The sequence below is a fragment of the Taudactylus pleione genome, unplaced genomic scaffold (genome assembly GCF_031769625.1).
Source record: "Taudactylus pleione unplaced genomic scaffold, aTauple2 ptg001080l, whole genome shotgun sequence".
Taxonomy (NCBI): domain Eukaryota; kingdom Metazoa; phylum Chordata; class Amphibia; order Anura; family Myobatrachidae; genus Taudactylus; species Taudactylus pleione.
The window spans coordinates 1,189,127-1,201,923 of NW_028285481.1; the positions used below are offsets into that span (position 1 = coordinate 1,189,127).

General features: G+C 44.6%; 1 protein-coding gene across 1 annotated transcript in view; it reads right to left on the minus strand.

Moving 5' to 3' along the window:
• The window catches only part of LOC148453850 (IgGFc-binding protein-like), a 141,041-nt gene extending 130,222 nt beyond the window's left edge, over positions 1-10,819 (minus strand). The window contains exons 1-4 of the mRNA XM_088461616.1: positions 9,643-10,819; positions 6,059-6,399; positions 2,860-3,129; positions 788-1,085 (exon numbers count right to left, since the gene is read on the minus strand). Coding sequence (XP_088317742.1) covers positions 788-1,085; positions 2,860-3,129; positions 6,059-6,399; positions 9,643-10,819 — 2,086 coding nt within the window. The remainder of the gene's footprint in view (positions 1-787; positions 1,086-2,859; positions 3,130-6,058; positions 6,400-9,642) is intronic.
• Between the last annotated feature and the right edge of the window lie 1,978 nt (positions 10,820-12,797).

The following is a 12,797-nucleotide window of genomic DNA, read 5'->3' on the forward strand; positions in this document are numbered from 1 at the left end:
TTAGCTAATGACCCCCTGCGATGCAAATCACAAAAATGGCCCCAACACAAAAGCCCACACCAGTATGGTAATACTCCAGAGTAAAGCTTCATTGCAGTCCCATGTACTGTGAATGCTCAGGGCAGAGACCCTACGCATGCACAGTAGTTTTTTCTTTCATTTCCATACACTCATAATTGATCCAATACCACTTTGGATTACCAGTGAAATTATTCCCAATTTTGCCATACATTGCACAGCCTCCAACAATGCTAGTAAGCCATTAATCAGTGAGGCATTATGTTTGAGACTGACTTATCTAGATTTTATAAATTGCTCTAGGACTGCGATCCCTGTATCATCTTATGGAGACTTGGTAATCACCAATGATCACAGGACACCATGATAAATTGATGCATTCTCAGTGGAAACTCATTTAGTAACTTGCATTACACAGTGATAACTCCTTTTTTTGCAATGAAAAAGCTGTTATCACTGGTTAGGTAATATCTTACATTGGTCTGAGCCTTATAGTGTGAGCTCTACCCTGCAACTAGCGCAAGAACTGTAAAAATATATCTCATATTGTTTCTCATATGCAAAAACTTTAGGAGACCCACACGGACATGTTACACGTTTGTTACGAAGTTACACCTCTTGTTTAGCAGAGGATTATGAGGGCCCATTAATGTGACCATTGCTTGGGCTTCCGGAAACAAATATGTGGGAACATCTAAGAAATCAGACCGGGACAAAATCTGCTCTATCTTTAATATATCCCTATACTGTATAGGTGACATGTACTTACGGCATCCAGCGACCTCTCTCCACTGTGTGATATTCACCCCTGCTTGCTGGCATGTTCCAGCATAAGCTTGGACAGCATCACATGACATTTTCTTATAGCCTCCATTTACACACACATCAAACACGCAATTATCCATATACATATTTGGCTCCTCAGTGGCGTGGCAGTCACTAAAGGGACCATCTTTTCTGCTGATAAGTCCACAGTAGTCATCAGATGTGTACTTCTTTGCAGTGGTTGGAGGACAACTCAGACAAGGTCCACGACAATCATTCCAGCAATCTGTGTTATCTGGTACCTATAAGCATACAGAGACACATTATGGTTATGATCATTGTTTAATACAGAGTGAATAGAAATGTATAGGTTTGTTCATGCCCTGGAATTTAGGATATATAGTATTCCCACAAAACTGCAGACCACACTTACCTGCAGCTCCATAGATAGCTCAGGCTTTTCAGAGGAGCTGAGGAGAGGGGAGAGTGAAGAGCTGGGGAGATAGTTCAGGGAGCAGCTGAGAAGATAGTTCAGTGAGGAGGTGAGGAGAAGGCTCAGCCAGGAGCTGAGGAGATATCTCAGGGGAAGCTGAGGTGAGGGTTCAATGAGGAGCCGAGGAGAGGGCACAGTGAGGAGCTGAGGAGATAGCTCAGAGAGGAGCTGAGGAGAGAGCAGAGTGAAGAGCTGGTGAGATAGTTCAGGGAGCAGCTGAGAAGATAGTTCAGTGAGGAACTGAGGAGAAGGCTCAGCCAGGAGCTGAGGAGATATCTCAGGGGAAGCTGAGGTGAGGGTTCAATGAGGAACCGAGGAGAGGGCTCAGTGAGGAGCTGAGGAGATAGCTCAGGGAGGAGTTGAGGAGAAGGCTCAGGGAGGAACTGAGAAGGGGAGGACTAAGAAATTAGCTGAGGAGAGGGCTCAGTGAGGAGCTGTGGAGATAGCTCAGGGAGGAGTTGAGGAGAAGGCTCAGGGAGGAACTGAGAAGGGGGGGACTAAGAAATTAGCTGAGGAGAGGGCTCAGTGAGGAGCTGAGGAGATAGCTCAGGGAGGAGTTGAGGAGAAGGCTCAGGGAGGAACTGAGAAGGGGGGGACTAAGAAATTAGCTGAGGAGAGGGCTCAGTGAGGAGCCCAGGAGAAGTCTCAGTGAGGAGCTGAGGAGATATCTCACGGGAAGCTGAGTTGAGGGTTCAATGAGGAGTCGAGGAGAGGGCTCAGTGAGGAGCTGAGGAGATAGCTCAGGGAGGAGTTGAGGAGAAGGCTCAGGGAGGAACTGAGAAGGGGACTCAGAAAGGAGCTGAGGAGAGGGCTCAATGAGGAGCCCAGGAGAAGTCTCAGTAAGGAGCTGAGAAGATATCTCAGGGGAAGCTGAGGTGAGGGTTCAATGAGGAGCTGAGGAGAGGGCTCAGTGAGGAGCTGAGGAGATAGCTCAGGGAGGAGTTCAGGAGAAGGCTCAGGGAGGAACTGAGAAGGGGACTCAGAAAGGAGCTGAGGAGAGGGCTCAGTGAGGAGCCCAGGAGAAGTCTCAATGAGGAGCTGAGGAGATAGCTAAGTGAGTAACTGAAAATATAGCTCAGAGAAGAACTGAGCAGAAGGATCAGCGAGGAGCTGAGGAGATAGCTCAGGGAGGAGCTGAGAAGAGGGCTCAGCAAGGAGCTGAGGAGAAGGCTCAGTGAGGAGCTGAGAAGATAGCTGAGGGAGGAGCTGAGGAGAAGGCTCAGTGAGAAGCTATGGAGAAGGCTCAGAGAGCAGCTATAGAGAAGACATAGCAAGGAACTGATCAGAAGGCACAGTGAGGAGCTGAGGAGAGTGCTCAGTCAGGAGCTGAGGAGAAAGCTCAGTGAGGAGCTGATGATAAGGCTCAGCAAGAAGCTGAGGAGAAAACTTTTTTAACAGTTTAAAATAACAATAAAAACCATTAATACATTATTAATAAATCAATTAGCTGAAATTGAAACCTTGGACACCAAATTGTGATTTGTCTCATGAAATTAAGGGTCTGATTGGTTTTGTTATGAACTTAGATACTGTATGGTCCAGTTTATATATCAAGTAAAATGTATAGTTACAGTATATCTTACCATCCAGCTACCACCAAAGGCTATGGCATCAGGAGCTTTCGTTCCAGCTGGTGTTTGAAAGTCATCGGCTGGATTTTGGTTATAATTGCCGCACATGCCGCACAATTTCCCAGCGTAGCGCCGGGTGAGCACAACTCGCAAAATATGGTTCCAGTCGTAGGACACCAGCACATCATTCCCCAGGTGTACGACTGCGGACTTCCCACTCTGGAAGACCTTCAGTGTCCCATTTAACAGAGACACAGGAAGTTGTTTTAGGTTATTATCCACCTGGGAAGAAATAATTAATTGGTTAAAAATATATAAAATTAGAGATATGAAAAATTATAATATATTTTTTTTTAAATGTACAGTGTTAAATATAGTAATTTCCGATCTTCACTTAAACTCTGCCTTTTTATAACTACCCTGCCCTGAGTGTATATGTGCCGTTCAGCCGGTCTAAGACCCAAGTCTACCGCCCTTCCCATGACTTCTGCTATTCTTTGCCATCACGTGTAAACAATTGTTAATCAACTGTTTCTGCACCTGAAGTTCAACATGATTTGAGGACTCCTCCTAAACTTTATCAGAAAACGCGGTGTGTGGCACCCAGTCTCCACTTACTGGCTCCGATTCCTGGCATTCTCCACTTGTCCCACATTGATATTTGCGCCAACCTCATCCTCAGTCTGCTCAGGCATGGGAGCATGGCACTCTCACTGTTTCACATTATCATATATTTATTGGGACACTGGCCCTCATTCAGAGGCACTCGCAAAATGCGAGCGGTTGATCTGAATGAGGGCGGCTGCTTGGTTTTTGAAGTGCGGCCTCCTGGTCGCTAGCTAAGCTGTGGGTTACCACCCACAGCTTTAGCAGCCGACCAGGTTGATGGTCGCGATGTTCAAGACCATCGCGACCATCGGGGCTTGCGACGAGGCCCTAAGGTTGGGTCTCAGCAAGCGCAAGCCCCAGGGAGCTTCCTGCTCTGATCGAGCAGGAAGCTCCTAACTGACATCACTGCTGATGTCAGTGCGGCCGCCCACAAATCGGTAGGCAAAACGCCAACAAAACGGGTTGAGCTGTCGATCACCATCGACAGCCGCCCCTTTTGTAGTGAGCTCCGGAGAGAGAGAATTTCTCTCTCGCTCCGGGGCTTGCGCACGCGCATGTGAAGCCACTGCGCGTGCGCAGGGCCTAAACATCGACCCGCTTGTGAGCGCTCAGCGATTGCAAGCAGGTCTGAATGAGGTCCAATGTTTTTATAACAGCGCAAGCATCTAAGTCGCACGGTGCATGCATCCCAGTACCTCTGCGATGTCGCTCATAGAGAGGATTTAGACACAGAGTGATTGACAGTTATGGGCGGTTTATGGGTGGCAGCTGGTGGTAATGGAGATAAGGTTAGAAAAACAGGCATGTATCAACCAATTGATAGGACTGTCTGATCCATCATCTGTGTCTTTGTACGAAGCTTCACTGGTGCCGGTGTCTTAGTTTCATCATCCACTTTGAGCCGCCGTAGGGTTACGTCAGAAGGCTGATGATTGACTGATTCTGCCATTGTTGTTGCGACAATTTTCTCAGATGATGCAATTTGTTACGCAGATGGTTGGATTTGTAAAGCTGCAGGTGGGCTTCTCAATATACCCATCTCCTGGCGGCATTTGCGTATTGTCACATGGCAGCTGCGCAACAATGTCGCAGTTACATAATTTTTAATCAATTGACAATTGATATAAATGCATTGACGTAGGCTTTTTCGACCGCCTGTGTGTGAAACACCCGTCCCCGTCACCACCTCCATACGGTTGTCATCTGTCAATCAAACTGTGTCTAAAACCACACTGCGACCACCATCGCTAAACCATCGCGGCACAAGCACAGCGCAGTTAAGACGCATGCGCAGAACACGAGACATCGGCCATTTACGAATGACTGAAACCAGCGTACACCTCTGAATCGGGCCCAAAGTTACTTGCAATTTTCTTTCTTTGCTCCCAGCTTATAGTCAGCGCTATCATATTCATTGTACTTGGGTACTGCATCAATTTGTTTTAATATGCATTAAGCAGGGGCATGGTAAGAGAGGACTGGGGCCCGTGTGCAGCCTCTGTTTGGGTTCCATCCTTTCTGGCAGACAGTGCAGTAGATCCTGGCTTAATTCCAAAATCTACTGCACATGTGCGGGTCTCCAGGAAAATGGCACCTGCTCCTTATTCCTAGGGACATCTTTTCTGCACATGCTTGAGGCACCAGCAAAATGGCCCCCACACTCTGGAGAGACAGCTGAGAGGTAAGTATAGCTAAATATAGGTGCAGGGTGTGCCCGTGTGAGCCGCACACCCTGCACCCATTAAATAAGCTGAGGGCTGCATAGGCACGAAGCATATAAGTGACCTAATTTTTTGTAATTGGTTAAAAGGTTAGGAACCTGTTGCTAGGTAGATTACTTGGTTTTGTTGATAGTGATGGACATATGATTTAGCCTATGAATGGTTTTTAGGGCGTATACCTTTAAGGAACTATTTAAGGAGGAATTTGAATAGGGTTCAGCCTCTTTGCCGTTTGGAAGTCCCACCCACCCACCCAAAGCTTTTAAGTTATATGTTGTTTGTCTTACTAACCTTTAAAATAAGTATAGAGGTGACACAAGGTGGGAAGGCACTACTAGCCAGCGGCCACACGTGGCATAAGTGGTCGTTGTGGGGCACTAACCCTTTTGAAAGATGGCGGGTATGTCCTACCCCTGCGGGAGGACAGCGGGCGTTTCCTTACGGAGCGTCCACACTGTGCCATAGTAAGGGGTGGTGAGTCCTGCACAACGCAGGTTATGACGTTATACAGGGGGGGGGCGTTTTAGTCGTCCTCCAATTTTTTAAGGTAGTCAATTTGGCTACAGCTGGTGTGTGGTAGCGTCCTTCTTTGCCACCCTTATTATTTAAATTAAAATTTATAAATACTGTTTATCTTTAAACCAATGCAGTGGTGTCTTTGTCGTTTTTTATTAGTTGTAAGCTAGCTTAACGGTTTATATTTACAAGTGTTTATTGCAATAAATGAATGGACAGCTTATAGATAGGCCCCCGGCATTAAGCCAAAATAATTCTTTTAGCAATTACAAATCTTATTCTTTTCAATTAAACCTTATTATATTTGTGCGATTTTTTTTATACAACTTTGCAGATACTGTGAGTGTTCGGCAATCAGTACTGACCCTTACGGAGCCAACCTCTCCCCTCTTGATTACGATAGTATGTATCCCTGTTTTCACGGTGACCTGACCGACGTAGGAAACACGGATATTCCCGCGATTGTCATTCTTTATAAGAACGGTAAATATGGGAAGATCTTCCTCAACGGGTCCACAGACACTTGTGAAATTGTATGTGCACGTCCCCATGAAGTCGTAGTATACTTTGTCAAAAGTAACAAAATGCGGATCTCCCGATGCCGAGCAGGCATCCACCTGCGGTCTCACGCATTTTGGCTTCCCGCTCTCCATGACACACACTTGACGATAGGGGCAGAGAATTGTTTTGCAAGTTGGTCCCGGCTCTAGAAAAGACAAAAGGTGAGCTGGATAAAAACGTCAGAGGGAATATTCAAACCAAGATTTACTTTTCTGAGCTCTAGAATTTTGTTTACTCTTTTTAAAAAAAAAAATTGGGACACTTTTCTGCTATGGACTTCAGCTAAGGATAAGTGACAGGGTAGTAGATGTACTAAGCATTAGCGAGAGATAAAATGGAGAGAAATAAAGTACCAACTAATCAGCTCCTAACTGTCAGGAGTGGATTGGTCGGTGCGTTATCTCTCTCCAAGGCTTAGTAAATCTCCCCCAGGGACACACGCAAATAATACAGTAGGAGGAAATGAATGCTAGAAATAATAGAAATTTGGGACAGAACTTACTGACACCGGGGCTGGTTCTGCGATGAGCAAAGCAAGAAAAAAAGTAACTGGACAAACCAATGCTGCGCTGCAGGGGGTGGGGTGGGGCGGGGCGGATGTAAAATGTGCAGGGAGAATATTCGGTGGGGCTCAAATCTAAATTGCAGAGTAAAAATAAAGTTGTCCAGCATTTGGGGGCTATCTGCAATTTGGTACCAAAAGGAAAGGTTTCTGACAAACTTCAAATGCATATTTTTACATATTTTATATACAATTTTATGCATTCAGCATACTCTGTTTAAATTATTAAAAAATGAGTACTCCCAACAGAGGGCCTGATTCAGCAAGGAACGCACATTAGCAGACGCATGTACCCTTCCGCTGCGAGAATACGCTAATCAATGTATACACACGGAGACGGTAGCACAAGCTGCTGATGCCCAGCCCCACGCTAAGCCGCCCATCTCCCTTTACCCACAGCCTGATCAGTACGCAAGATAGCGTAACCATCGGTAACATCGAGAACCATCGACCACATTTGCATAATAGTGATTGACCTGACCTCGTGCAGGATCTTGGCAGCTTCCTGTGTGCACAGAGGGCCTGATTCAGAGCCACTCGTAAGCGGCCGCTTGTTCGCTCTGAGCGATGTTTGCACATTTGCGCATGCGTTTGGGTCGTAATGCGTATGCGCCAACCAATCATTTCGGTCGGAAATCGTGCGCTCGCAAAACAGCGAGTGCCTGCTAATTTGAGTGACAGAATGAGGCGTTTGTGGGTGGTAACAGGGGAAGGTGCTTGAAAACGGGAGTGGAGATCCGAATGCAGGCGTGCCAAATGGTCAAAACGGGCGTTTTAAGGGTGTGCATAATTAACAAAGCAGCGTCATCGACCACGTCACCTGGTTGTCTTTTAGCCTGAACTGCTCGCAGTGATTGCGGGAAGTAAATCCAACCACAAGCACTGCGAGCAGTTCAGACGCCTTTCGATGTACTCGATTAATCTAATAAATAGCGGAGATGATGTATGATGCGAACGGCAAGAGGGCGTCTTTACAAAATAGCGAGCGCATGTTTCGTTCGCTCGCTCAGACATAGAGGCATCAACAGACCGCAAAGAGCGAGCGCTCAATTTATATAGCCAGCCCCTTTTTATGAACGAGCGAGCGCATTTAGCGTCCGACTCTGAATGAGGTCCAGAGTCTCATCACTGCATCCATTGTCGCACTGGATTAATTATGGATTCCCCTAAAACGGCGTCCCAACGCACTGGCACGCCTGCGTTCGCACGACCAACAGCGTCACCACTCACCAACCACAAACGGTGCTTCCTGTCAGTTAACATCGGAAGGGGTCTGCGTACACGCTGCGTGTAGTCTGTGTATGCTTATTAGCTCGCAACGGGTAGTTTGCGCATGCACAGTGCAATGCATATGCATGCGCAGTATGGAAACATTGTCCAAGTGCGTGTGTTCTCTCCTGTGCGTTCCTAGCTGAATCAGGCCCAGAGTCCTGCGTTCAAAATACATAAAAGGGCTGATTCTCAGCCACACAACGGAGGAAGATTGAACACTGTATTTCCTCTGTATGCAAATCAACAACAAGAATGTGTACCCCCTGCAATGTCCAAGTGCAAATTGCTGCTTTTCTTTGCTTTGCTCCAACTCTGCAAAAGCCCCAAAGCTATGAGTATATTGCTGCATTTTCTGTGTGATTTACTGAAAAAGACTCCATTAGTGCTGATTCAGACCCGCTCGCTAGGATGCGTTCGCACGCAGGCAGCCAATGTTTGCAATGTGCTCATGCGTACACATCGCAGTCCACATGCGCGAACCAGTCCATGCGATCGCCCCTTGTGCATAGACGTCTCGCTAGTTTGAGTGACAGGATGAGGCGTTTGTGGGTGGTGACATGGGTTGGTCTTTGATAATGGGGGAATGGAGGTGCGAACGCAGGCATGTCTGAACGTCTTAACGCCGTTTCAGAGGCGTGCATTTATATTACACAGCGTCATAGTACACATCACATGATTGAATTTCATCCTGAAGCGCTCGCAGTGCTTGAGGCAGGGTATGGTCAACCACAAGTGCTGCATATGCATCTGATGGTACTCGATATTACTGATGGGTGCATACACTACCTGGAGATGACGTGCATAAGTGGGCGTCTTAAGACAGGCTAGTGGGTGTCTAAATACACACTGCAATCGCATGCCAAGACATAGTGGGCGTGCTAATGCTTGTCGTGCGATCACCTGCCTTGCTGTGAGTTCGCCGGATTTGCATACGCTGGCTGCGTGCAAACGCATCTAGCGAGCGGGTCTGAATCGAGCCCTTCGTTCATAAAGCGAAGATCTATATGAGATGCAAAGTTCATACATTCAGTTCGTTAAATGTATCTTTAAACAAAGCAAAACAAAAAGTTATTTAAAGCAATTCATAAAAGTTAGATACTGGGGCATGTTAAGGCAATGTGTCAGTACAGAAACCATACTCCAAACACTATACTATGAGATCTTAAATATGTTTGGGGCAATACAGGTATCTACAATTTAACTCTCTGCATTGCAATCCCCAGGTATGTGTTAAAAATTAGAGATGAGTGGTTCGATTATACTCAATTATTTTCACCAAACTAGAACCATTATCTTATTGGCTATCCAAAACACGTAGGAGCCGGATAACCAATAAGATGTCGTTTTTCAGATCTGAATGTAACAGAGAAGAACCGAACCGCTTATCTGTAATAAAAAATACGTTCTTTCTTATATCCAGGTCACAATTTGAAACTCACAGATAATGGATCAGGTAATGTGGGGTTAATATGCTAAAAACACACATGCTGATATATTCCCAGGAAACAATTTTTTAACGGTTCGCAAGATCATTTTAAAATGCCCAAAATGTACCTTTCATACATGTCCCCGGAGAGCCGTAGCTGAAGAGGGCGCCGATCCCAACACTCTGCAGTCCAAATGGTTTAGTTGGATGATCCACCTTGTGAGAAGTGAAACTGTTTCCAAAGTTGTGCTCAAGCCAACTGTATCCTGTTGTTCCTATCGGAGACCATATTGGTTTAATAAGGGGTCTTCCATCAAATGTGAGACTGTTAGTTATGGAGTTCTCGGCTATCATGATAGCATAGTTGTCAATGCCCCGTTGGCCGTATATGTAGTAGGAAGAGCAATAACTTTCAGTGTCTAAGATATTCATAAGGAATGGGTCATACTGATACCGCTTTCCTCTCCCACCTGTATTAAAATAGGTGACTTGTATAACACCACTTGCTTCAATTTTAATAGGCAGTGTTGATATTTCTGTTTCTAGGACCTGGCCAGCTACCATGTTTTCTCTTCTTTGAGTGTTATTGAGAGTGAAGGTGACCTCGTTTTTGTCTGCTGATATAATATAGACAAAGTCTGTGTTTTGTTGAAAAGAAAATGGGACAACAAAATAACTAGTTCCCCAATGTGAGACAGGAAGAAGCTGTTCAAAGACATGGTTGCATTGAGTGTTCTTCTGGGCACAAGTGTGTCCACTCAACACAGCCACATGGTTCTGAGAAGTCACTTGAGAGCCCGACAGATCGTCAGCACTCAACACCTGAACTCCTTGGAATGGATTTAGAACCAAAGAGATAATGCTGTTTGGAGTATATCTTTTTCCATTTAACATGGCAACACCTTTTATGTGAATTTCAACAGAAGTCTTTTCCTTTGATGCTATGACTGAGAACACCTTAGAAGAACCCGAAGAGCCAGTTTTGGGGGTTATTAAAAAATATTTTGTACCCAATAACTCCATTGGGTACACAATTGATGTCTCAGCACTTTGGAACTTGTAGTTAAGTGAAACGACAGTGATGGGATTGTTGGATCTGACGTAGACTGAGTTACTGAAAGTCGTGCTTCCCTTAATCTCCACAGATGCTGGCAATTGCACAGAGATCGTAACTCCACCTCTTAGAGTTACGTTTCTGGAATAAGTTTCCCCAAAAATTGTGACCGAAACTACTGTGTGATCCCGTAGGGCACTTAGACGAAGTTCATATCTTTGATCACTGAAGTTGGGCAACGCATTCTGCATGAAGCTTGTGATAAACTCAGTTCCAGCTGGACCAGCAAATCCAAATTCTGAAAGAAAAGACATTGTTAGTTTGACTGACAGGTGATTTAATGATTGATTGATGGTATGAGTTAGGCATTTGATGGATTTGTGGGCCTGTATCCAAGATGAAGCCTTACTTGGAGTGTGGTTGGGTAGCAGGCATTTTTCTGCGAGGGAGTTGTGTTTAACAGCTTTTGAAAGCCACCATATATATCCATTTGGTTGACAAATGTTGGCACAAGTCAACAGACACAGGAATCAAATTAACCAATAATCTTATTATTTGGAGTCTAAATGAGAGAACAATGGCATTCTTCTGTAAGTGCTAATAAACCTCAGACACATGCCACTCCTGATGATGAGTGATTTTCTTTTGGCTTCATTTATTGTCAGCATTGCTAGATAGGTCATGGTGCCAGTAATATTGCACATGGGTGTATCAAGAATAGAGTGATGAGCTATTAAAAACAATGGTTACACCCATTTGGCATACTCTCTCACATGTACTTGTAATGTAGTTTTTGTATTTTATATATTGTATTTCTTTTAGCAAGCCCCAGTTGCATATAGGGGCGAAATGCGTCAGCCACTTAATTCCAGTCCAAGACATCCAGCAGCTACAAACCCGACCACACAGGATGCTGGTGTGCCGACCATGTTACCAACACTATTACTACACTGTTGTCTTAACAACACGGCTGCTGCTACATTGCAGGACACTTTCATAGCGGAGGGCAGGCTGGTGCCATTACCAAGTTAAAGGCTTTTTGCAGCCAGAGTATAACAGGAAGCCCTGTGGATTCTGAGCACACTAGCGGGGTGAGCATAACTTGAGTTGCTGGTCCAAATCTGGCCGGTCATTGACTGAATACCCTCATGGGACATTTGCCGTGTATATAACTAAATACCTGTACATGTGGAGGATAAATCACCTGTTTGATTAGCAGGATAAATTCCATATTAACAGATCTATTGTATGCTGGATTATCACTTTTGACAATTATGGACTGCACCAGGACACTCTTATCAAAGCGGTAGTGTCACTGAACATAAAGAGAGATATTCAACACAATTACTATATGAGGTGCTGACTGCTGTGTTCTATAGTATTTTAGACAATCTAAGTTGATATTTAGGCCATTTCAAGATAGAATAAAATATATGTAATATGTGATATATATTTTTTATCATTTATGTTTATGATTAAATATGTATTATGCTTTATTGATCGAGTCTTGAACAATTTTTACACAAGTATTTGTTGCTGTCATCTTTCTGCCATCTCACATACTGTGGTTCATTTTCACTAGCGCAGAGGTTCATATATATATTTTTTATATTTATTTTGTTTTTATATTGTATTTGTATATGGTGAGGTGTTCTAGTTGGCTGTTTGTGAGGTTAACCTCCTAGCATTTATTATCTATTGTAGTGTGTATCCTATATATTTGAAAATTCTCAACAAAGCATAGTTGCACCTTCCAGCTGTGTGCCTAAGTCATTCCAAACCTATAGAGGTACTGTGTGTCCTCAGTCAGAACATGAGTCTGCCCTTGAACCAACTAAACTGAAAATTAAAATACCATTACACCAATATCCTCACACTTGGTGACTCAGTAGGATCATTTAGTCCTGGGCCCACAGTCAATGGTGTTACAGGGACACTGCATTTGAGATATATGGTAATGTGCTCCATTAACAGCTGGAACTCAGAAACATATCCTAGGACATTAATATGACTTGAAAAGTTATTGTTGAGATCCCTAATGAGATGGAGCTGACCTGACAGAGGACAAGCTGCTGGGAGAAAGCTTTACCTCTGTGGAGACCAGGTAGATGCAACACAACTGCCTAAGTGAATGGAATCAGATCACAGTGATATGGGGATGGTGGCAATAAAGATTAGAGACATTTTCCAGGACCAAGCAACAAGTATTCAAAACAATGATTACCATGT